General features: G+C 41.6%; 1 protein-coding gene across 2 annotated transcripts in view; it reads left to right on the top strand.

Annotated features, from left to right (window-relative positions):
• The first annotated feature begins 6,643 nt into the window (after window positions 1-6,643).
• Window positions 6,644-26,724, top strand: part of ufm1 (ubiquitin-fold modifier 1) — a 43,716-nt gene continuing 23,635 nt past the window's right edge. For both annotated transcript variants that reach the window (XM_078545283.1, XM_078545285.1), the window contains exons 1-3: window positions 6,644-6,734; window positions 8,098-8,154; window positions 9,567-9,624. In XM_078545283.1, coding sequence (XP_078401409.1) covers window positions 6,733-6,734; window positions 8,098-8,154; window positions 9,567-9,624 — 117 coding nt within the window. In that variant the 5' untranslated portion in view covers window positions 6,644-6,732. The remainder of the gene's footprint in view (window positions 6,735-8,097; window positions 8,155-9,566; window positions 9,625-26,724) is intronic.

The raw sequence follows: 26,724 nt of genomic DNA, 5'->3' as shown, positions 1-26,724 counted from the left end.
TACTGCAGGACTTAGCGCCAAGGGGACATGGAGGGTGTCCACTGCCAGTGGTTGTGAAAGTGGCTGTGGCGCTCAATTTCTATGCCAGTGGCTCCTTTCAGGGTTCCACAGGTGACCTCTGTGGGATTTCACAATCCGCCACCCACAAATGCATCCATGAGGTCACAGATGCCATCTTCCCCATGGCACACAAGTTGGTGCATTTTGCCTGGGACCAGCACAGCCAGGATACAAGGGCCGTTAGATTCGCCCTGATCTTGGGATTCCCACAGGTGCAGGGTGCGATTGACTGCACTCATGTGGCGCTCAGGTCTCCATCGCTACACTCTGTGGACTTCATCAGCCGCAAGGGCTTCCACTCACTGAACTTGCAGCTGGTATGCGACCACCAGAGACACATCCTACAGGTATGCGCACCGTTTCCAGGGAGTACGCATGATGCCTACATTCCGAAGTGCTTGCAGATCCCTGCAGTTTCCCAGGGTCCACAGAGGCTGCAGGGTTGGCTCCTGGGGATAAGGGCTACCCCCAGAGGCCGTGGCTGATGACACTCGTGCAGCAGCCTCAGTCTGCAGCAGAGCAACGCCATAATGGGGCTCATGCAGCAGCTCGCAACTTGGTGGAACAGGCCATCGGGATGCTCAAGATGCGGTTCAAGAGGACCGGTCTGGCGGAACGGAGGAGATTATTCATCCATTTGCGGCACTGGGCAGCTGTCCTCTTCCGTAGGGCATTGGCGCTGACCAGAACTGCCACCGCCTCCCAAGCCAGGTTGGTGACATTGCTGCGGCCAGAGTGGGGTAGACCACATCCTGGCGGGCCTCCACGACATCCAGCAGTTGCTCAAGAGACCCGTCGTTGAAGCGGACGGGCTGCAGTCTTTTTGCCTTTGCTGGCCATGTCTCCCAGACAGCGGTGGTGAGCTGGTGGTGATGAGCGCTTTGCTGGCGGCTGCCTTTTAAAGATGGCAGCTGGCCTGATGCAACAGCGGGGTGATGGCAAGCGGGCGAATGAGAGCCCACCTGCCATGGAAACGGCGTGTTTTGTGGGAGTGAATATATAATGAGGCAGGCTCAGGAAGATACGGCGTGAAAACCTGTCATTTTCATTGGCGGGTAGAACTCCATTTTCCCTGCCCGCTACCGCACTTTGTGCAATTCTGGGAAAATTTGGCCCTACGTGTTACTCAATCTAAGCCATAAACTTTCTCCTTGTTGCGTCTTAGTCATGTGTCTCTCTTACATCATCATGTGGGTAGTACTGTTTTTCCAGTCCCACACATTAGCCCTTTCAACTCTAAACATCTTAATATTACAATAGGTAAAGGTAAACCCAATGAAAATAAGAACATCAAGCTATGATCACATCACACGTTGGTTATAGTGTGGAAGACTGGGTGAAAGCCAGATTAGAAACTCTTGAGCAAGGAAGACCAGGAGCATAATTAGGGCAAGGACACACTAGGACTCTTGAGGGAAAGGGAAAGGGCAGTGTAGTAAGTATGGGTTTATTTAGTGTGTAATGTGCCTTTAAGAATAATACTTGTTAGGCAAGATCACATGACATGTAGTAATCAATAGGAGTGTAGCGCGGGCTACCTCAGCAGTCCAGGGTAGAGATAGAGTTGGAGTTGAAAGTGCACATGTAGTTGCTGCTGAATATATTGTAAATAAACTTAATGTTTCCACCAAAGAAGTGTCTGCTGATCAACTCTATCATTAATAATACAACTCAGCCACCCTACAACAAACTGGTGATGAGGATAAAACAGGATTGAACAGAAGAAATCAAGTTAAAAAGAAATCGGCGCTATACCTCACCCAGTGATGGTAAGTAGCAAGCTCTGTTAGAATTGAAGAAGTTATCCCCTCTCAAAATGCTACAATTTTGAAAAATTGATCCTTTTGAACCTGCTACTGATGATTGGTCTCAACACATAGAACGCCTCACATTCTTTTTTCAAGCGAACAAGTTTACGGGGGAAGACAAGAGGTGAGCGATCCTCTTGAGTACTTTTGGGACAAAAACCTACAGCTTGATTCAAAGTTTGACAGCACCCAGTGCTGCAGATTCAAAGAATTTTGAAGAATTGGTGGACATCGTGAAGGGTCATTTTCAACCCAAGCCCTCAGTCACGAAGCAGAGTCAGGTTTAATTCACAAAATGGTGCCACGGGTGAGACAATTGCATGCCACATGGCAAATTTGAAGCAGTTAACAGAACATTGTGAGTTCGGTACGACTCTGAACAACATGCTCAGATGTCGTTTAGTGTGTGGTCTGAAAGAGGACACTGTTCAGAAAAGATTATTGTCCGAAGTGAATCTGGATTTCAAGAAGGTGCTAGAGATAGCATTGGCCATGGAAAGTGCAGTAAGAGATTCAAAAGCAATACAGGGTGTGTATTCTCCACATTAGGCGAGAAACCTCAGCCGAAAGAGGCGCGAGAAAGTGAAACTCTGCCGAGAAGCGGGAAACAGCTTCCACTAGCCGAAGAATAAAGAAAAATAACTTAGCAGCGAAATTGAAGAATAATTTTAATAGAGGTGGAAACAATCAGTCTTTTAGCGATTGGCCGTTTTAAAAAATCAAATGCTACTATTGTCATAGAAATGGACATGTTATGAGGCAATGCAAGGAAAGATTCAAGCAGGCTTGTAAACGGAAGAAGAAGCCCATTGAAATCGACAATATAAAAGAGTCTGAAACAACAAATTTAGACATTTATTCATTGTTTAAGCTGAAAGTTAGAAAGACAGAACCAATATTCATCACAGTGAAAGTAAATGGCATATCTGTTAGAAAGGAAGTGGTCACGGGAGCTTCCACTAAAATAAATGGGGAACATACCTTCGAATTTTTGAATAGTGGTGAACATCAATTAAGTTTAGAAGAAACAGATGTCAAGCTAAAAACATATACGGGTGAAGACATTCAAGTAAAAGGCATAAGCAGAGTAACTGTCCATTATGGAAGCTAATCAGCAAAGCTACCAATGTTAGTATTGTGAGGCAGAGGACCAAGCCTTCTAGGGCTAAACTGGCTAAGGGTAATCGAACTTAATTAGCCACTGGGATTCCAAAAAGAAGCTGGAAGCATTCCTGTTTTGAAAAAGGAGTGTGTAAGGACTCAACAACCTGAAGAAATGCAGACTGTCCTAAGCCAAAATCTGGAAGAACAGTGGAAGGAACTCGAAGAGACCCTGCTTAATGACAGAGTTTGAGATGAGGTGAGCAACCTTCGAAGTGAAACAGAAAACCTGTTGAAAGACCTTCACACACTACAAGATTCCCTCAGGTCAAAGTTTGTACCTCTGGAAAAGTATGAAGAGAAACATAAAGAATTCAACATCTCTCTGAAGAGTCAGTTGACAGAGAAGTACAACAATGTACAATTTTCCAGGAGGCAGTAAACAAACATAAAAAAAAGAGATGGAAGAACTGAAGAATCAGCTAAATGAATCCAAAGAGGCTTTGGAAGCAAAAATCGCAGAATTTTCCAAGAAGCAGACAGATAATGAAATTTTGGGAGGCCTAACCACTCAACTAAAAGTTGAGCTTGCATCTGAGAGAAGTCTGGCCAACAGTGAAATCAAAAAGAAGGCCGAGGTTAAAGTCTGCGCTTGAAAGAAAGAGGTACGTAGAAAGAAGGTACAGAAATACTAATAGGGCCTTCATTCTGGCAGCATACGAATACACTTCCGTACATAGGCCTGGCAATCAAATCGCAAATGCCGATGCCCTTAGTTGTTTGCCTTTACAAAATTTCATTATCTATCCGCTTCTTAGAAAGTTCTGCGACTTTTGCATCTAATTTACAAGGAAATGATGAGCACGTCCCAGTTCCACAGGAACTACTTTTACTGTTAAATTTCTTAGATTCCTCGCCGATATGTGCCCAACAGATCAGAGACTGGACAAGTCGGGACCCAGTCCTATCTCAAGTACGAGAACAAGTGCTTCATGGTTGGTCACAGGAGCTCGTATCTGATGAAATGAAACCGTACTTCAACAGAAGACATGAAATAACCAGCCAGGATGGCATCTTATTATGAGGAGCACAAATGGTAGTTCCTCCAAAAGGAAAGGGAGCCACTTTTAATTGAACTACACAGTGCCCATCCCAAATGAAGACTATAGCGCAAAGCTATCTATGGTGGCCTGGGATGGTTGGTGGAATAGAAAGTTTAGTAAAGCACTGTGTATCAGTTTACTTTACTAAACTCAATATCAGCAGCTGCAAAAGTTGTCAGTGACAGCTCCGTTACACCCATGGGAGTGGCCAGGTACACCTTTTGTGTGGTTACACATTGACTACGTTGGGTAAAGGCAAAATACTGCGGATGCTGGAGACCTGAAACAAAAACAAAAAATGCTGGAAAAACTCAGCAGGTCTGACAGCATCTGTGGAGAGAAAGACAGAGTTAATGTTTCGAGTCTGTGTGACTCTTCTTCAGACTACGTTGGGTCTTTCCTGGGAACAATGTTTCTGCTCATTGTCGATGTCTATTCAAAATGGTTGGACGTATATAAGGTGGGGTCACCGAAGTTGGCCGCTACAGTTGAGAAGCTACGTCAGAGTTTTGCCATTCACGGACTACCAAAAGTAGTCGATTCCGATAACAGCACGGCATTTACAAGTGCTGAATTTCAACGGTTTAACAGCCTCAACGGTACCACTCATGTGAAAATTGCACCATACCACCCTTCCTCAAATGGGCTGTCTGAAAGCGCAATTCAAACATTCAAGTCACGCATAAAAAAGCTAACTGTGATTCCTTGGCAACCAAGCTAACATGCTTTCATTTTCATTACAGGTGTCACACCTGCAGAATTATTGATGAAACACCGTCTCAGGACAAGATCGAGCTTAATAATACCAAATTTAGAGGGGAAGGTGGAAAGGAATCAGGGAAGTCAGAAAACTACACACGGCTGGCATAGTCTTGAGAGGCAATATATCATGGGAGAGCCAGTATTTGTGAATAACTTCAGGAAAGGACCAAAGTGGATCCAGGTGAAATAAGTGCAGCGATTGGACCTCTATCTTACCACATTAAGATGGAAGGCCGGATCATCCATAAACATGTGGACCATTTACGGAAGAGAGAGACAAATCATCAAGATATGGTTCCACCAGACTGGGTCTACATTTCCTTTTGAGAATATTCAACCCAGGGCTGACATGTCTGATGTTCCTGTAAGAGTTGGGGATACAGAACTGCAAGTGCCCAGCAAAGCACCTGAAGTTCAGGCAACTCCAGAAAAGGAGGTTCCTGACAAAGAATCTGAAGTTGTGGAGCTGCAACATTCCACACGTACCAGGAAACCACCTGAAAGCCTGAACTTGTAAATTCCTTACCCAGTGTAAATATTATGTTGTCTTAGCAAATATGTACTTTTAAGTATATGTATAGCCGAGTTAAAAGGGGAGGAATGTAGTAACTATGGTTTTATACTGTGGTAACTATGGTTTTATCTAATGTGTACTATGCCCTTAAGAAGGATGTTCTAAAGGAACATCACATGATCTTGTGTAACCAATAGAGTAGCGCGGGCTACCTCTGTAGTTAGTTGGAAGTCAGTAGTCAGCAAATGAGCAGCAGAAGTATGTAGATAGAGATTGGTGCAGAAGCACCCATGTGTAGCTGCTGAGTACCTTGTAAATAAATAGTATGTGTTTCACCTAAGAAGTGTCTGCAGAACTATTCTATCTAAAGTACCAACTCAGCCATCCCATAACAAGTGTGCAATTACGACTCACAAGTCTCAACATGTATCTTTATGAATAATAAGTGTTAGGCAAGGTCTCATGATCTGCAGTAACCAATCAGAGAGTAGCGCGGGCTACCTCAGCAGTCAGTATAGAGTTAAGAGTTGGAAGCAGACATGTAGTTGCTGCTGAGTATATTGTAAATAAACTTAACATTTCCACTCAAGAAGTGTCTGCTCATCAACTCTATCATTAATAGTACAACTTGGCTGCCCTACAACAGGCAGTAACAGAGGGCTGGGGGTGGTTTGAAGGAGGCCAATGTTGCAGTTGGGAAGGAGGAAGTAGCAAGTTTGAAGGAAAGAGGCGTGATGATGCAGGGCTTTCTTTCTTTGGATGGAGTTGAAAAATGGTATGACATGAGTCATGAAATGGTCCTGCAGGAATTGTGAGCAGCTCAACAAGCTGATGGTTGGTTTTATCAATTGGCTCTGTGAGTTCTGCCCAACTGGGAGAGGAAATAAGGAGCATGGGGACTGGGAGAACTGGATGTAGAAGCAAGGATGTAGATGCCCTGATTTTACAAATAAAACAGATTTTCAAACGGATGATGCAAAATAAGCAAGTTAAATACTGCAACAAGGCCAGTGAACCAGGGCCATAATGAAAAATAGTTCAAATCCGCTTCACCTGCACAGTCTCTACCAGGGGGCCATTAGTGCTGGCTGTCTAAAGAGATGCCTGCTGAATCTGGGGGGGGGGGTGGAGAGGGGATGCTGGGAGAAGCACCGTAAAACAAACCAAGATAATAAAAAAATGAAGCTAATTAAATCAGTAATCTTGATTTACTGGAAACATTGTTTTTTTTCAACCTACACTTTTCTTTCGGGATATGGAGTAGACAGCTCAAAGGGCGGTCCTTTCTCGGAACACTGACGTGTGATAGAAGCAATCCGTTCCGGGTGACTCAGCGCGGTCATTTCCGGGTCAGGCGGTGCCCAGGAGTGGCTCAGGAGGGACAATGTGAGCGAAGCGACTTCGCGGCGGGTGTGGGGACCGGGCCGGTAGGACAGGACGGAGGACGGGTGTAGGGAGGTGGAGATGGTGCTTCAGTTGCCCTGACATGACTCAGTGCTGAACATTTCAGCAGTAATCCTCTGCCAGCCGCTGCCACAGTGACAGGGATGTGCACTGCAGTAACATCATTCGAAGCCCGTTAATCACTGCAGCAATAAAGTGTTGACGTGGATCATTGATGTCCCTTTCCCTTCAACCCGTGTCCCATTGTGTATTACCCCCCTAGGCTCACCTTATCCACCAGATCCACCTCCTGCTCCCTCAACCCTATTCCCGGGCCCCCCCTCCCCCCCCCCCAAAAAAAAAACAGTCACCTTCCCTTCCTGGTCCCTGTGCCAGATGTTGTTCTACACTTTCCCTCTTCTCTGCTTTCTGCCCCTCTCTCCTTTCGGATTTACTGTCACCTGCCCCTGTGTACTTGTCAGCCTTTTTTTCCAGATTTACTTCTCTGTAATATTGTCTGCTGCCATTCCTCACCATTGCCCATATGCTGAAACTCTGACCTGCCATCTTCGTACTCGACTATTCCACAATCTGCAAAAGACTGCGTGTGCTGGAAATCAGAAATAAAACTGAAAATGTGGCTCCTGAAAATTCTGATGAAGGATCACCGACCTGAAACATTAAATCTGTTCCTGTCTCCACGATTGTTGCCTGTCCTGAGTATTGCTAGCATTTTCTGTTTCATTTCGTGACTTCCTGGCTGGCCTATCTTGCATTTTCTATAAACTTGGGTTTTAACAAAACTCTGCTACCTGTTTCCTATCTCCGATTCCTCAACTCATCCCACTCACCTATCATCCCTCTCCTGAATTGCCTACTCTCGACTCCTCACCTTCTGGTGTGTTCATATTCTAATCTTTTCTGTTTAAAATCTTTCATTAAACACTCACCTCTTTGATCAAGAAGGACCATTCTTATTTACTGTTTGCACAATTAGCTGTCATCTGTGTCTATATAATATTGCTTAAATGTGTCCTGAGGACTTGAGAAGGCACTGTGTAAATGCGACCATTCATTCGTAATAGTAATTTAAAAACCAGCAACAGATGCTAAAACATTATTAACTTAAAGCATGCAACAAAAAGATTAAAGAAGTGGGGTAATGTTATTAGCAGCAGTGTTAAGATTGGTAATAGTGTAAAAAGGGAATGGGCATAAACAGTGATAGACCAATATCAGCAGCTGAACAAAGCTAGTAACAGCAACTTTGACCAGGCTATTATTCATATCACTGTTAATGTCATTATTATTGTACTCACAGCAGCTAGTGGAGGCTGGCTAACTCTGTCCTGATTTTTTTTATTAGGTCAAAAGTCACATTTAAAATCACGCTGACGTCTGATCCAAAGTTGCCCTACAAAGTGTAAGTGAGTGTAGCTGAGAATAGTCTATGGGAGCTGCTGCTCCAAAGCCTTGTGACACTTTTCATCCTCCTAGTGAATGCTTGTTATGATGTTTAATATGATGTTTGCAGCTGTTTTAAAAATTGTTTCCACTGACTGTGGTATTGGGGAGTGGTTCATCTTTTTAGTTACTCTTTATATAAAATATAACTTTATTTGCAACTGTTGTCTTTTTTAAAGTATTTATGTTGGTAATTATGCTGTGGAAATGATTTTGTGTTTTGAACATGTAAACAATGTTGGCTAATTTTAACACATTATCATGCTTTTGTTTAAGTGTTTAAGGTTAGGTGTTCAGTCAATATGTGTCAGATATATAGTGGTTGTAATGTATGTAACAAATGTGTTTAATTCTAATTTGAAGTACATTATAACCTTGTACAGTCTGTCAAGGCGATGTTTAGTGTAACTTCCTGTGGTATTTATAACACTCAGAAATTATTAATAAGGGACAGGTTTAAAATTTTATAACACACCCTACATTGAAGATCACCATTTTCTCCCAATCCTCACCACTACACTTCAATTTTGGCTATTCTACTTTCAAAGTTGTGTCAGAGAGATTTAGTGAGTAACAGGCAATTGCAGAACTTTAATCTTATGGTAGGAAGAGAGAGAGCCGCAGAGTTGAACATATTTATGGCAGAAAAGAAGAAATAAAAAGGATATGAAGCAAATAAAAAAATGCTGTGAGACATGGAAACTGTAGATGTAAACCCATGATTTTGTTCCGATTGTGAGTGCAAAGCTAGATGATACGGGATGTGAGTATTTTGAGTTATGGCATATGGTAAGTGTAGCATTCTTGGGAGAAGCAGCTGTCTTTGGCCCTCTAGTTTCCAAACCTTTCCACCACTGCGGTTTATTCTTACCTCATGTCTTAGTCTGTTTTAAACTAATTGATAGAGATTGATTATTATCATTCATCAACAACTCTGTTACAATACAGTGTCTCATATCCCGCTGTGCAAAAACCAAAGTTGTCCCCAAAACGGACGTTTTTAGAATGTGCCATGCATCAATTTTAATTGAGTAAAAGAAAGAAAACAAACTTACCTGGACAATTTGGCTAAGTGCTGCATTGTTGTGGTATTGCATCAGACTAGTTATCCCATTTGTCACTTGCACGCCGGACTATTCCTGTGCTCTGTGCAACCCTTGACTCCACCTGACCCGAAATCTGGCAAGATCCGAAATCCAGCATGGCTTCAGTCCCGAAGTTATTGGTTTGGAAACACTCTACCTGTATTGTAATCCTTTCCTCTCGTTCATTTCCATCCTTAAAATGTCTCAGTCCAGGTACTTGAATAAGAAATTGACTTTTCATCACGTTCTGGTAGTAAGACAGTATTAATGATTGGTTATGTTTCAGATTGAGTGTACCTGAAGTCACACCTTTCACAGCAGTTTTGAAGTTTGCAGCTGAAGAGGTAAGCAAATCAGTTTGTGTGATAGAATCATAAAATCATGCAGCACAGAAGGAGGCCATTCGGGTCATCATGCCAGTACCAGCTCTTTATAAGAACTGTGTCTTACTCTCCTCTTGCTCCATAGCTCTGCAAATCTTTCCTTTCGAAGTATATATCTCTCTTTTGAAAGATACTATTGAACATGCTTCCACCACTATTTCAGACACGATAACTATGGGCTGTCAACTTCCTGTTGTGGTTTGTTTGCAGACAGAGGACACTGTTCAATCCTTTTGTTTACTGATCGATTTTGTATTGGAAACAACACAGGTTTCCATCATGTTTCAATTCTTATGTAAATGTGCTGTCTAGGCCACTGTGGTATAGTTTCAAATCATCTAAATATCTACTTTAATAGAAATTCCTATCTTTTCCCTCAGATTTGAGGTATTTTCTCCCCTAAAAGGTTGCTGATGGATTTGAATTATTTAAATTAGGGTACAGTGCAAGTATATAATCTCACAAAGTGGAATTTTACAAAATATATCCTGATTTGTGCAACATGGCTCTTGTGCAAGTTTGTAGTTGCAATATATTTTAGAATGATCTTGTGAAGCCAGTTAAGATAACGTGTTTGCATGTTACCCTTTCACATGTCAGTCTTGGGTTTGAATCCTTCCCAGACAGAGTAGGATTTTTTCCATGATTGTAAGGTTCCGACCCAAGAAGACTTCCCACATCTCTCATGCAGTCCTAGATAGGATATAAGATAAAACTTGTCATCTGATAGGTAGTTCTTCCCTCACCTCCAACTCCTTCATCACAAGTTCTCTTTCATATTTTATCCCTACCAGTATTCCTCTGAATATTCCTCTGATTACTTCTAAGCTCCAAATACGCCATTCTACAGCTCTTCCTCTTACATTCCTAGCATGGTAGTATTCAAGATTCATTGCCTACACAGTTAGACTTGACACATTCTCACCTGAGCCATAGGTCATGGGTTCAAGTACTCCTCCAAGCACTTGAGCATATTATCTAGGTTATAGTACTGAGGGAAGTGCTGCGTTGCTGGAGGTGCTGTTTTTCAGGCGGACCCTTAAACTGAGGTCCCACTTGGGCAGATGTAAAACATTATGTGACCCTGTTTGAAGAAGAGCAGGGGAGTTTTGTGATGTCTTGTGAACATTTATCCTTCAACAAACACAATGAAAATCGATTATCTGATGATTATTTAATTGCCGCTGTGGGACTTTGCAGTGTACAATTTGGATGCTGAATTTCCATGTAAAAACAGTGACTGCACCTGGAAAGTGCTTTACAAGCTTGAAGTGCTTTGGGATGCCCAGAGGTCATAAAAGGCACTGTCTTCTGAGGAGAGGATGACCAGGTTGAGCCTGGACTCATTGGACTTTAGAAGAATGAGAGGTGATCCTATTGAAACAAAAAGATTCTGAGGAAGCTTGACAGAGTGGGTGCTGAGAGGATGTTTCCTCCCTTGGATAATCTAGAATGAAGGGACACAGTTTAAGATTTAAGGTGAAGATGAGGAGGATTTCTTTTCTCTCAGAGGGTTGTTAACCTTTGGAATTCTCTTTACCAGCGAGCAGAGGAGGCTGGGTCATTGCATATATTCAAGGCTGAGTTAGACATTTTTGTTTGGCAACAGAATCAAGAGTTTTAGGGGCAGGAAAGTGGAGTCAAGGCTATTATCAGATCAGCCATAATTTATTGAATGGTGGAGTAGACTCAAGGGACCAAATGACTACTTCTCCTTTTTCTCATGTTGTGTATGGACGGACCTTTGTTCCACCGTTCTATTCAAACAGGGCCTTAAAATTAGGATCCTTCTTAAGTCATTATTTCCTCCTAGGGTCCTCATCTTTTGACATAATTGCCACGTTTTGAATAACCATTTCTTTTTTAATCAACTGCTGGTGGAGCCTTTATGACAAAGGGATTGAAGTATAAGAGTGAAAAAGACACTGCAATTACATAGGGCCGTGGTGAGACCCCACCTGTAGTACTGTGTACAGTTTTGGTCTCCTTACTCAAGAAAATATATAGTAGCCTTGGAGAAAGTGCAAAGATGGTTCAATTGACTGATTCTTGGGATGAGGAGATCATTCTATGAGGAGAGAGTTGAGTAAACTGGACCTATATTCCCTTGAATTTAGAAGAATGATAGGTGATCTGATTGAAACACATGAAATTCTTGGCTTGATAGAGGAGCTGTTGGGTGAATTGCCCTACCTATGAGTCTAAAACTAGGGGTCATAGTGTCAGAATAAGGGGTCAGCCATTCGGGAAAGATTCCTTCAAAGGTTGTGAATCTTGGAATTCTCTATCCAAGGGAATTGTGGATGATCAGTCGTTGAATATATTTGACCAAGATCAATAGATTTTTGGATGTTAAGAGATGTGGGGATTGTAAGACTACCCCCCGCCCCACCCTCTCTGTCTAAAGGTTCTTGTCTCGATATCAATGGACACAACAACACCTTTATTAAATCTATAAGCAATAGTACACACTCACAGTGCCACTGGTTGCTTAGGAATCCTGCGAACTAGGATCCGTATCAGGTGACCAGCCCTTCATCAGATCTCCCAGCGTGACTTCGGAATGGCTGACCAAGCCATTCTACCGACTGCAGTAACAATGTTATTGAGCACTGAGTCTTTACACACCTTCCTGGGCCTTAGCTTATAAGGCAATACCTTAAATCGGATCATATGATTGGGTTTTTCCCCCCTGGCCATCCAGGACCACCCCCACATGGTCATATCCTGCCCTCATCAGGGTGGGGTTTCTCCAGGTGCAGGCCAATAGCGGGTGTGATTACTGTACAGTGGGCAGGGAGAAGGCCATTCACACATTCCCGAGTGGCCATTGTCTAGTTCAGTTTCTGTAGACAAAGTGTCTGTGGCAAGCCACCACCTCAGGGGCATACCCTGACACGTGTGTGTGTATGTGTGTGTGTGTGTGGACCAGCTCACATTCATTAATATGAAAGAAATGAAGGCACATTTACATGATTAAAAGTGATTAATACAATGCTGAATGACGCATTGGCTTACAGCATAGCACAGGAAGGTGGAGTTGAGGTAGAAGCTCAGCCGTGTTAGATGGTGGAACAGGCTTAAGGGGCCGAATGGCCATGTCTTGCTCCTATTTCTTAAGTTCATGTGGCGTTCTGCTGTATAAGTCTCAGACCTTCACCTGAGTTTTTGTACAAAATATTTAGGACTCCAGCAGTACATGAATCATCCCTTTAAAGTGAACTTTTGCTATCTCTGAATTTGTGTGACTTTATATGCTCAATATCCATAAATGAGGCAGAGTTCAGGGTCAAATAGAGTACCAATATTTTTATAATTTCTTAACTGGAATTGTTGCAAGCACTCTCATGCTTTCATAGTCTTTGGATAACGGAAGAATGATCCCGCTAATAGACCTTGTGGCTGATATTGAAAGAAATAAAGCAGTAGCAAAAGATTAATAAACTGATATCACTTGATAGAAAATTTAATTTTCACCTCCTCAATGCAAATAATGAAGGTCATAACACTTCACTAGCTCGTCAAATAATTTTTAGCTGGACCAGAATTTGTAACCATAAAACTTTAATGTGTTGCTGAGTCTCCATCCATGGACATTTCTACACGGGCTATGGTAAAGTCGAAGAGGAAGAACTGACAGTGGGCTGCTGAATATGTTTCTCTTTTCAGACATGGGGCTGTCCCATCAACCCTTTCTTCTAGAGATGGCCTGAGGATATTGATCTTAATGCAGTTGGGTATGTCGATCAGCAACCAAAAGATAGTACTAATTACACCTTAACACAGATTAAAGCAAACTTTGATAATCCAGCCATTAAGAATGATGATGCCTGTTACTCCGGCTTGTAGCATTCTGTAATGTGCATGAAAAGATTAAGTAACAAGATCATAACTCTTTAATTTAGTTACCCATTCTAAAAAAGAAGGCAGGCTGACAAGATACAATATTGGGGTGTACAATTGCCACTCTTTGAGGTGAGTTTAAAGAATATTATAACAAGGGTGGAATAGGAACTAGAATTATGCTATATTTACACTGATTGAAAATAGAAGTGGAACTATTAAATCCCTAGCACAAGCATCCATGATCTTAAGCATTGTTTTACAAGAAATACATTTTTCAGTCTAAATCGCAGCATGTTATAAAGAAAACCAAATTGTACAACTTGTAGAGTTGGGAAAGATTAGACTAACTGCAGGTACAACACAGAGAGCAGCATTTTATTTAAAACAAAATTCTGCTTTTGAGGCAAAGCCGTAGTAGTGTTATGCTGGGACAGGGAAAATAGAAGTTACTGTGCATTGATATTTATTGGAGAGCGCAGCGTATATTGCATTGCAATTGTGCTACTTTACAGGTTGATGATGTGGGCACTTTTAAAAATATTTGTTTCTGAATGTAGTGGGCAAAACAGATTCCTATAGTGAGAGATTGTATTTTAATGTTGCTCACTGAGGTATTGCAAATTCTCCACAAATATTCAGCTCCTTAGCTTGATAATCATAGCTGATTAATGCTGGGACAAACAAGTTGCAGAAGCAAATAAAAACAAGTCAAAGAGTAGAAATTTTCAAAGAGTATCCACACTAATTACAATTGGTGCCTTTGTCGTTCTGTACATTATGCACAGAATGTATTTTGTTTTATCTAACTGTTCTGGTGTAGAATTCTCTACGAGATAGGAGAGTAATTTGTACATGGAGCTGATCATTACTCACAACCTATTACAAAAGTATTAAGGCTGTTAATATCCTGCTTGTGTGAAATCTTTCTACTAATTATTAATATACAAAAAAGCCAAGGGATTCTTTGTTGCTGTTTTAGTAGTTGTACATTTAAGACTTACATGTGTGGACATCTAGCCTAATGGGATTGGGAGGTTGCTAATTGTACATTGTGAGGATTATTTTGTTGTTGCAGCTTTGAAACATCACTTTTGAAATGCAGCAGGCAATCACCAATTACAATGTATAGCAGGATGATGGGTGGCAAGACTTGGATTTTATTTTATTTGTTCATAGGATGCAGACGTCGCTAGCTAGACCAGCATTTATGGTGCATCCCTAATTGCCCTTGAGAAGGTGGTGGTGAGCTGTCTTCTTGAACCGCTACAATCCATGTGGTGTAGGTACACCCACAGTGCTGTTAGGGAGAGAATTCCAGGATTTTGTCAGTGAAGGAACGGCAATATATTTCCAAGTCAGGGTGATGAGTGGCTTGGAGGGGAACTTCAGGTGGTAGTGTTTCCACATGTCTGTTACCCTTGTCCTTCTTGGTGGTAGTGTTCATAGGTTTGGAAGGAGGCTTGGTGAGTCCCTGAAGTGCATCTTGTAGATGGGACACACTGCTGTCACTGTGCATAGGTAGTGGAGGGAGTGAATGTTTGTGGATGGGGAGCCAATCAAGCAGGCTGCTTTGACCTGGATTATGTCAAGCTTCTTGATTGTTGTTGGAGCTGCGCTCATCCAGGCAAGTGTAGAGTATTCCGTAACACTCCTGACTTTTGCCTTGTAGATGGTGGACAGGCTCTGGGGAGTTAGCGGGTGAGTTACTCGCCGCAGGATTCCTAGCCTCTGACCTGCTCTTGTAGCCACTGTATTTATATGGCTAGTTCAGTTCAGTTTCTGGTCAATGGTAACTCCCAGGATGTTGACAGTGGGGGATTCAGTGATGGTAATGCCATTGAATGTCAAGGGATGATGGTTAGATTCTATCTTGTTGGAGATGGCCATTGCCTGGCACTTGGGTGCTGCAAATGTTACTTGCCACTTGTCATTCAAGCCTGGATATTGCCCAGGTCTTCCTGCATTTGGACGTGTACTGCTTCAGTATCTGAGGAGTTGTGAATGGTGCTGAATGTTGTGCAATGATCAGCGAAGATCCCCTCTTCTGACCTTATGATGGAAGGAAGACCATTGATGAAGCAGCTGAAGATGGCTGGACCTAGGACACTACCCTGAGGAACACCTGCAGTGATGCCCTGGAGCTGAGATGACTGATCTACAACATCCACAACCATCTTCCTTTGCCCTAGGAATGACTCCAACCAGCGGAGTGTTTTCCCCCGATTCCCATTGACTCCAGTTTTGCTAAGGCTCCTTGATGCCACATTCGTTCAAATGCTGCTTTGCTTGATAGGGTGGTCACTCGTAGCTCACCTCTGCAGTTCAGCTCTTTGGTCATGTTTGAACTGAGGTTAGAATGAGGTCAAGAGCTGAGTGACCATGGCGGAACCCAAACTGAGTGTCAGTGAGCAGGTTATTGCTAAGCAAGTGCCGCTTGATAGCACTGTTGGTAACCCCTTCTATCACTTTACTGATTATGGAGTGTAGACTGATGGAGCAATAATTGGCTGGGTTGGATTTGTCCTGCTTTTTGTGTGCGGGACATACCTAGGTAATTTTTCACATTGCCTTGTAGATGCCTGTGTTGTAGCTGTACTGGAACAGCTTGGCTATGGACGTGGCAAGTTCTGGAGCACAAGTATTCAGTCCTATTGCTGGAATATTGTCAGGGCCCATAGCTTTTTTGGTATCCAGTGCTTTCAGCCATTTCTTGATATCACGTGGCGTGAATTGAATTGGCTGAAGACTGGCATCTGTGATGTTGGGGACTTCTGGAGGAGGCCAAAATGGACCATCCATTCGGCACTTCTGGCTGAAGATTGTTGCGAATGCTTCAGCCTTATCTATTGCACTGATGTGCTGGGCTCCTTCACCGTTGAGGATGGGGATATTTGTGGAGCCTCCTTCTCGAGTGAGTTGTTTTATTGTCCACTTCATCAGCTGGGAATTTAAATTCTATGAATTAAAGGTGGAATAAAAAGCTCATCACAGTAATGGCGACCATGAAATACTGGATGGTCATAAAAACCCATCTGGTTCACTAATATCCTTTTAAGGAACTAAAGCTGCTATCCTTACCCGGTCTGGCCAGATGTGACTCCAGATTCTTAACTGCCCTCTCAAAAGCCACTCTTGTCGACAAGGTGGCTCACCAACACCAACTCGAGGACAATTAGAGATAGGTAACAGATGTTGGTCTGTTAGCGATGCCTACATCCTACAAATGAGACAAATAAAAATTGCTACAAATAGGAATAAATTACCAATAAGATTGTACCTTTTGCATGTACAATGAGTCCTCACTTAACGGTGTAGTTGTGTTCCTGAAAAGTGAAACTTCAAATGAAACAACATTAAGCAAATCAAATTTTCCCACTATAACCACAGTGAAAGCTGTAGTTGGGCTCTGTAGGATCTTTCTCATTAGAAAAAGAATTAGAACATTTTGCCCTGTAAGTCGAAATACTTCACATTGCTAAATTCCTATATTCGTTAAAGAAATCACTCAAAATAAAATTAATTAAAAAATATAAAAGAAATAAGCTGATTCTAATTACCTCAGGCTTCCTGCCTCTCTTGCTCCCAACCAACCTGGTCACCACCGATTGTGCTCTCTGACCCGCCTCCTCGCTGCCTCCCTCTCCTTACCTCCCTGTTAGAGCAGAATGAATTAAAACAGGGCAATGTAAAACGGGGACTTACCGTATTAGCAAATTCAAAACCCTGTGCTTAGTTATTTAGAATGTTGAGAAAATAAGGGGCTAAGATACTCTTAAAGTTATGTCAGATCATTTTAAAAAAGTAACTTTACTGATTCTGTGTTTCATTGCCTGGTTCAAGTGAGCCAATTGAAGGGTGGCTTTAAATAAAATCAAACTACTGACTTCAGAATCAATAGAGATGACCTGACCAGTGAAGATTTCAAACATAAACACATAACTCTTATCAATTTAAAAGAAAATCAAAGCACATTTGGTTAGCAGCATGCATAATAAGCTTGTAGAAGAAATTCAATAAAGTAGAATGATGCACATTACTTAAAAATTCCATTTTATCACAAAATGCTTTTGCAGATGAAGAAAACTAAATATAGATATTACATAGGATTTCAATCCAAAAGTAACAGCTGCACTTCAAAAAGTGTGCATGCAAATTTTAAAATCAGATCTGAGTTGAATTTCAAGGTAATAAAACTTGAAAAATCTCCAAATTTAGCCATTTTACACTCGGTGATTTCTTGAGCTCTAATGTAGCTACATTGCAAGGGAACCATTAAAGATCTGTTTTTTCACACTATGAGCTAGTCCCTTAATTCTTCAACTTTTTATTCAATGAAGAGCTTCTTAAATTAATTTCGTATTGTGTAATCCCAAACTTTATTGAAAATGTGTTGAGCAATACTTTACATTTAAGCAAAATGTAATAAGATTTTGAATGGCTGATTGTTATGTCCAGACCCCAAATGTTTGGTATTATCCAATTAGGCACCAGTAACTATTTGTTTAAAGTAGATAAAGTTTGAGATTCGAGACACTAAGAGAAAAAGCCACAAGATTCCACTGGTTTTGAACAAACAAAAATAAACTTTACTATACAAGGTCAAAATGATAAAACAATTTACAACCTCCATCTTATACTCAAACATTCAGGGTTAATGTGAGGTACACGTGAATTAACAGGCAAACTGTGGTCGAACACATCACACCGCACAATAAATGGCAGCTGCGACAAGTCAGAGTCCAGGATTGCTCAATGACCCACCCAGGGGTCATAAAACACTGTGAGTCAACCAATCTCGTTGAAACTCTGTCCCCCTCATGAGGGACTCCAAACTTTTAACTTTCGAAGATCAAGCCACTGAATTCCCTCAAAGCCGCTGCAACCCGGACTGCCTCAATGACTGCACACCTCACAGGGTTTCAGTCTCATCGCCTGAGACTCTGTTCCCCTGGCTTTCTGAGTCTGCACTCCAACCCCCAGTTAATGTCACAATTTTAGCTCTTCAATAGCTGGCTAACTTCACTGGGCTGGCACTGCCCCTGAATTTCATCAAGCTTCAATCTCCCCAGCTATACCAAAATGGCTCCCAGGGCTTCTTCTGAGCCCTAACCCTTTCCAGCTCAGAGCCAATGATGACCTGCCCCCTTCTCAGCCCCCTGGGACTTCTCCTGAGCCCTAACTGCATGGAGTTATCAAATGGCTCCTGGGACTTGTCCTGAGCCCCAATCACACAAAACAAGCTAACAGCAGTACTTTTGCTGTGTGGAGCCTGCTAACAGCAGCACCTTTTCCCTTGCTGCAGAACACTCACTCTCCTAGCAAGCACACAGATAAATTGAAACCCTAGAACTTTCTTAAGCTCCACCCATCTCCATGGCGACGTAGCCTTCCAGGGCTCTCTGCTTTTAAATTAATGTAGCTTTAACTCCCAAAACAAGCCAACTCTTTTGGCTGCATTTCTTTGCCAGCATTGTAGACCCCTCATCTCCAATTCTCCAGCTATCTAAGCCCACTCGATGTTATATGATCTTACCTTTCCAGCTGTTAACCCCTTAAGTCAACATGGCCACCAACTTTTAAATGTAATAGTCTTCAAGCTGCTTTAGTTGCATTTATCCAATTTTCTACAGTTAACTTTAATTTTCCCAGAACTAAAAATTAAATCTAAAATATTACTATGAACTAGGTATTTATAACAAGCTGGAAGCAGCTCATGGGTCCGAGAAAGCAGCAGAGCAGATAGGACAGGCAGGAGACATTTAATAGCGTGAGGCAGCAAAAATTTGGAAACCTTGACTGCTGCAGAATGGGCTCTGGCTTATAACAACTCCCTCCATTTTTGGCATCAGTAAGTGCTGCAGAAAAAATGAAATGAAACCTTCAGATCCCTGAAGAAATTTTCCAGACCTACTTCCAATTATTATCCAAGGTTATCTTGCCCCCACTCCATGACTCCTCACAACTATATTACTTAGATTACAGGAGACGCTAACCATTCTACTCAATGGCAAAATACTTTGCAGTCATGCAGCTAACTTCAAGATATAAAATAGTGATGCCAGTCACAAGAACACAAGAATTAGGAGCAGGAGTAGACCATTTTGCTCCTTGAGCCTGCACTGCCATTCGTTAAGATCATGGCTGATCTGATTGTGGCCTCAACTCCACATTCCTGTCTGCTCCCCATAACCTTTGACTCCCTTGTTGATTAAAAACCTATCTAACTCAGCTTTGAATATATTCAATGACCCAGCCTCCGTTGCTGTCTGGGGAAGAGATTTCCACAGACTAACAATCCTCTGAGAGAAAGCATCCTCCTCACCTCCATCTTAAATGGGAGGTCCCTAATTTTTAAACTGTGTCCTGTGTTTGAGACTCCACCACAAGGGGAAACATCCTCTCAGCATCCACCTGTCAAGTCCCCTCAAGATCTTATACACTTCAATAAGATCACCGCTTGTTCTAATAGGCATAGGCCTAACCTGTTCAACCTTTCCTCATAAACTAACCCCTCTCACCCCAGGAAACAGTCGAGTCAACCTTCTTTGAACTCTTCAAATGCAATTATATCTTTCCTTAAGGAGACCAAAACCGTACACAGTACTCCAGCTACAACTCACGAAGCCCCTGTACAGTTGTAGCAATACTTTCCTACTTTTGTATTCCATTCCCCTTGCAATATATGCCAGCATTTTATTTTGCCTTCCCAATTACTTGTACCTACATAGTAACTGTTTGTGATTTGCATACCAGGACAGCCAGATCCTTCTGTACCATAGAGTTCTGCAGCCTCTGTCCATTTAAATAATATACTGCTTTTCTAATCTTCCTGCCAAAGTGGACAAGTTCATATTTTCCCACATTATACTCCACCTGGCAATTTTTTGCCCACTCACTTAACCTATTTCCCTTGGTAGACTAGTCATTTCATCTTGACATTCATGTGTTTCTGTGCAAAGACCATGGTTGTTTCCTTTAGGCTGTACTTACTTAAAAAAAAAGTTCCAATTTTGCACAAGTGAATACAGAAGTAAATGTCATTCTGTCTGACAGCCTGTTCCAGAAAGATGATCATTCCCAGAACTGCATAGGTTTCACTGCTAGGGAGGAAGACTAAGCAAAATTATAATTCCTAATCGTTTCAGAATCTTATCCTTTGAAATATAGAAGGGGTTCTTGAGCAACTTAATAGCCTGTTTGGATCATTTGTGAGTCAATATTCTTCTTTTAAATGTTACGACTTATTTTGTGTTGGAATTGTTGAGGTGGCTTTAGCCTGAATTGTATAATCAAGGTTGGGGTAGTTTTGAAAAAAACCTTGAAGTGATCTGGTAGCATTGGAACAAGGTGTGGGATTTGTGTATGCTGAATATTTAGTTTATTTAGAGTTGTAAATTGTGAATTTGTAACTGTATGTGTTGAAGACGTATAATGAATAGTGTCATCTCCCACATCAATCCTTCCCACTTGGATTGCATGTTACTGTTTACCTAGTTACTGTGACATACTGCAGCTGAGATCCTGCTTACGTTCATGGCAGAATGAGCAGTGTGTTGTTTCTTCTAAAATAAGTACTTTAAGTAGAATATACACAGTGCAATAATCATCAAAAATATCAATCACATGCATTAGACATGTGGGTACATTATTAATGTGCGCTCAAAATTATTAATGGATACAGTATCATCTAATTTCAGAAGATATTGCTAGTGTTCAAAGAGATTATGTGTTTCTAAAACAAGTGATCAATAATAAGGATTCATTTTTTGTTAATGTGTGTTGATTTTGTTCCTTGGAATTATTTTACCCCAAGTGTACGCTACCTGATTAAATGGTCTCGAGAAAAAGGTTAAGTATTTTGCCAGCCTGATGACTGATTCTGGATTAATTTGAGTTTTTGCTTATCTGCGATGGTGCAGGCTTATTTCACGCTGACAGCAGTGACCTTATCAAAAAATAATGTAGTCAGACCTGGATTAAATTCTATTTTTGCTGGTAGGGTACAGTATTTGTATTGAGGTGTAGTAAGCTTCTCTGACAGCAAAAATATTAAGCTTAACAAATTGGTTTGTACTGTAATCACAGTGCGTACACCAAGAATACACAAGGAAAATCTTTCGGGTTTGTGTGAATTTGGTTCGCTTTTTCCTTTCCACTCGTGCAGAATTAAATTTATTTTTTTGAAATTTGAAAATTTGTTGCTGCGTTAGTAATACTAAGCTCCAGTCTGCTATAGTGCAAAACCACACGCACAAGTTCTGAAGCTTCTCACTGAAGAGATTATTTGAAACAAAAAATTCAGTGAGGGCACCCATTGCACCTTAATTCAGAAAAATAATATATGTAAAATCCATGAAAAGCTAAACATGAGATAAATAATTATTGAGCTTTGCCATTTTTCCATCAATATTTATAAAGTAAACTGCTCATCTGGTGAGATTGATTTCCACTTTGTGACTTTTCTAATTAGTTACTGAGCTTCAAGAATTTTTCAAATTAAATAATCAGTTTAGTTTAATTTGTGCAGATTATTTATTGTATTTACATAGATTGTAAAGTCAACCATGTTAGTCTTAAGTATTCTAACCATTAAATAGCTGAGTGAAGAGCACTGCAACTGGGTGGCCTTTGTTTTCTGACTGGCTGGGTCATCAATGGGGAGACAGTCACAGTGGACCCACTTATAATCACTTGGAACACACCTGATCATCTGAGGGATTGATCTTTACCCACAAATGTTGTGAAATGTCAAAACCAGGGTATTGCACTACAGATAGAGCACCTCAAATCTGGTTACACAAAAACTGGAACAAAAACAAAAAATGTTGGAAAAACTCAGCAGGTCCGACAGCACCTGTGGAGAGAAAGACAGAGTTAACGTTTCGAGTCCATATGACTTTTCTTCAGAACTAAAGGGAAGTAGAAATGTGGTGAAATATATACTGTTTAAGGGGTTTGGAACAGGTGAAGCTGGATAGAAGACCAGCGATAGGTGGAGGCAAAGGAGAGATTGCAAAAGATGTCATAAACAAAAGGTTGAAGGGTTGTTAATAGTGGTGCCACTGGCTAAAGGAGTTGCTAATGGTAACATTAAGAGTAGAAAGTAGAATATGATAATGGCCGGACTAGGTTAAGCACTCTGGAAAGTGACAGATGGCCCTAGTGGGGGTGGGGTGGGGGCAGGGAACGGTGGTGGGAAAAAAGATCGAAAATAAGCTAAAAGCTGGGCATAAAACAATGAATAAAAATGGAAATAAATTTTTAAAATAATAATAATGAAAATAAGTGGAAAAAAATAAAAATTAAAAAATAAAAATAAATATAGAAAAAGGGAGATCAAAAAGGGTTAGGGATGGAGAGAAAGTTCATGGTCTGAAGTTATTGAACTCAGTGTTAAGTCTGGAAGGCTGTAAGGTGCCTAATCGGAAGATGAGGTGTTGTTCCTCCAGTTTGCGTTGAGCTTCACTGGAACATTGCAGCAGGCCAAGGACAGACATGTGGGCATGAGAGCAGGGTGGTGGGAAGAAATAGCAAGCAACAGGTCTGGGTCATGCTTGCGGACAGACCGAAGGTGTTCCGCAAAGCGGTCACCCAGTCTGCATTTGGTCTCTCCAGTGGAGAGGAGATCGGGAGCAGTGAATGTAGTAGACCAAATTGAGGGAAGTGCAAGTGAAGTGCTGCTTCATTTGAAAGGAGTGTTTGGGCCCTTGGACAGTGAGGAGGGGAGAAGTAAAGAGGCAGGTGCTGCACCTTCTGCGATTCCATGGTAAGGTGCCTTGGGAAGGGGCTGAGGTGTTGGGGGTGATGGAGAAATGGACCAGGGTATCCCTGAGGGAACGATCCCTACGGAATCCCTGCAGTGGGGGTGAAGGGAAGATGTGTTTGGTGGTGGCATCATGCTGGAGTTGGTGGAAATGACGGAGGCTGATGGGGTGAAAAGTGAGGACAAGGGGGACCCTATCATGGTTCTGGGAGGGAGAGCAGAGGTGTGGAAGATGGGTTGCACACGTTTGGGGGCCCTATCAACCACCATGCGTGGGAAACCTCGGTTAAGGAAGAAGGAAGACGTCAGAAGCACAAAAAACTGGCATTGTCTGAGAACCAGACATTTTTATCCCCATGCTCCAGCAAACTTTGCCCTGATCCAACTCAATGCAAATGTGACAGACGGTTGAACACACCCAGGAAGAACAAAAGACTCTTGCAGAATCCAATGAGGTAGAATATTTAGCTATGTATTATACCTGGAATCAGGACATATGCCTACTCTTACTACAGTACAGGGTACTTGTATTGAATTTTGATGCAATTAAGGCCACCCAAATAGAAGCCCACGGGCTTAAATTCAAACATTGCACTTGATTCCCAAAAGCCTTTAAGTTCCATGACCACTGGTTGCCTTCTTGTGGCTGGCCAAGTCAGTCCAAAGAGAGCTATTAAAAAATACTGTACAATCTTGCATGAATAAACAACCGATAGTTTTCAATTACAACTACAGTATATTTTAATATCATTTCAGTTTAATTGATCTTTTCTCATTTTAAACAGGTGAGTTGAAGTAGGGAATTGGGGGAGGTTTGAAAGAGTTATTAAATCCAATGCATGAGAAGTAATTTAATATCAGCTGCAACATAGCCATTAACCTAAAGGGCTGTGCAATCAAGAACAAAGAACAAAGAAAAGTACAACACAGGACAGGCCATTCTGCCCTCCAAGCCTGCGCCGATCATATTGCCTGTCAAACTAAAACATTTTGCACTTCCGGGGTCCATATCCCTCTATTCCCATCCTATTCATGTATTTGTCAAGCTGTCTCTTAAACACCACTATCGTACCTGCTTCCACCACCTCCTCTGGCAGCAAATTCCAGACACTCACTACACTCTGCGTAAAAAAACTTGCCCCGTACATCTCCTCTAAAGTTTTCTCCTCTCACCATAAACCTATGTCCCCTAGTAATTGACTCTTCCACCCTGGGAAAAAGCTTCTGACTCTCTACTCTGTCCATGCCACTCATAATTTTGTAAACTTCTATCAAGTCATTTTCCTGTGTCTCCTATTCACTGAATTAAGGCTTTCCAATTTGAATTAAGGTGCCCTGATTTTTTTCCCGAAAACTGACGAGTTCCAAAATCTAGCAGGGACTCTATCCTGAGGTTGCTGGATTTGAGGTACTCTACCTGTATTGGGCCCCCCCTGCTAAATAGGCTTGAGCAATGTTTAAAGCTTGTTCTTGCCATCTAGCATGCCATCTGGAGGTAACATCTGTGCTCTTCTAGATATTGTCCAAATGGGGTACATTGAGCTGAAATGCTGGCTTGGTGATTGAAATATGTCTTAAACAGGAGTAAATTTGGCATGTCTTACTCCTTAAGGAACAGATCCCCTGAAGTTGCCCTGGTACCAAATGAATTTAATCATAGAGGTAATGGAATAGTACAGCATAGAAGACAGTCATTCAGCCCATCGAGTCTGCAGCAAACCTTTTGAAGAGCAAACCAGTTAGTCCAACTCCCTCGCTCTTTCCCCATATCTCTGCAATATTATTTCCTTCATTTATTTATTCCATTCCCTTTTTGAAGGTACTGTTGAATCTGTATCCACCACTCGATCAGGCAGTGCATTCTAAATTCTAACCGCTCATTGTTAAAGTAAATTTTCCCTCCTCTTGTCTCTGATTCTTTTGCCAGTCACATTTAATCGATTCCGGTCACTCGAGCTGGCACAAATAGGTGGAGCTTGCATGGCCGTAGGGTCTGCTTATTTTTATACAGATTTTAATTGGGGTTCTACAATGGGGGATAAACCCTAGTTTGTCTGTGTATAGTTCCAACTCCTGTTTCAAAAATACCCTGGACATCTAAAAGGCAAATCCAGAACTTCTGATGAAGGGCCATTGACCTGAAACGTAAAACTCTGTTTCCTCCGCAGATGCTGCCTGACCTGAGTATTGCTAGCAATTTTTGATCTTATTTCAGATTTCCAGCATCTGTAGTATTTTGCTTTTGTTTCAGAACTAAGTTCTGCCAGTATAAAGGAAAGAAGAAAGAGAAATGAGCAGTATATTTTTAGCTCTAGTGGTAAAACGTTCACTCCAATCCACAAAACTGCAATTCTCCTTATTTGTATATTGAAATAAGCATGCAATATCCCTTTTCTCGGCCATCAACACCACCAAATATAAAACTATATGTTGTTATTTAAACCTACAACTAGGTTACTGGATGCATTGCTTGAAAGATAAGAATTAAAGTTTTGTTAACACAATCCTTTTTGCACCTACTTTAAGATGTAAATCTACAAACAGAATGTGCTCAACTGCACTTTAACACCAGCTCCGTAAATAGTAATTTATGCTGGAACAGCAAAGTCAGCCTGACCTGTAAACAGTGTACAGAAACGGTGTACAGCCATGATCTTATTGAATGGTGGAGCAGGCTCGAGGGGCTGAGTGGCCTACTCCTGCTCCTAATTTCTATGGTCGTATAGACGTGCATGTATTCAATCTCATGGGAAATTTAGATGCATCAGCTTTGCAATGATTCGCAGTTTTAGATTTTTCCAAAGCAATGAATTATTGCTGAAAAAAATGACATGTCGAAGCTTTTCGTCTTGCACATATCTAGACGCTTGCAAGAATATCAATATAAGGGGAAACAACAATTTATACTGTATAAGAAGAGAGTGCTGATTGGTTGGCAAGTGGATCCTGATTGCTAGAGGCGTTGCCATGGAGAACGCACCAGGATGCTGACTGACGGTTAACTGCCAAGCGTTGTTTGAAATTTAAACGAGGCAGCTTGATCCTGATTGGTAAGGAATCAGGATGGGAGTGGAAGGGGAAAGGGCATCATTCAACAAATGTCTTCTTTTGTCCTTATAAAACAGTATAAACTTTGAAACAAAAACAAAAATACCTGGAAAAATTCAGCAGGTCTGGCAACATCTGCGGAGAGGAGCACAGTTAACGTTTTGAGTCCGAATGACCCTTCAACAGAACTAAATAAAAATAGGTGAAATATAAGCTGGTTTAAGGGGGGGTGGGACAAGTAGAGCTGGCTAGAGGGCCAGTGATAGGTGGAGATAACCAAAAGATGTCACGGACAAAAGGACGAAGAGGTGTTGAAGGTGGTGATATTATCTAAGGAATGTGCTAATTAAGGGTAGAAAGCAGGACAAGCAAGGTACAGATAGCCCTGGTGGGGTGGGGTGAAG

Source organism: Cetorhinus maximus, chromosome 7 (genome assembly GCF_964194155.1).
Source record: "Cetorhinus maximus chromosome 7, sCetMax3.hap1.1, whole genome shotgun sequence".
Classification (NCBI taxonomy): domain Eukaryota; kingdom Metazoa; phylum Chordata; class Chondrichthyes; order Lamniformes; family Cetorhinidae; genus Cetorhinus; species Cetorhinus maximus.
This window is presented reverse-complemented; position numbering and strand designations above follow the sequence as displayed.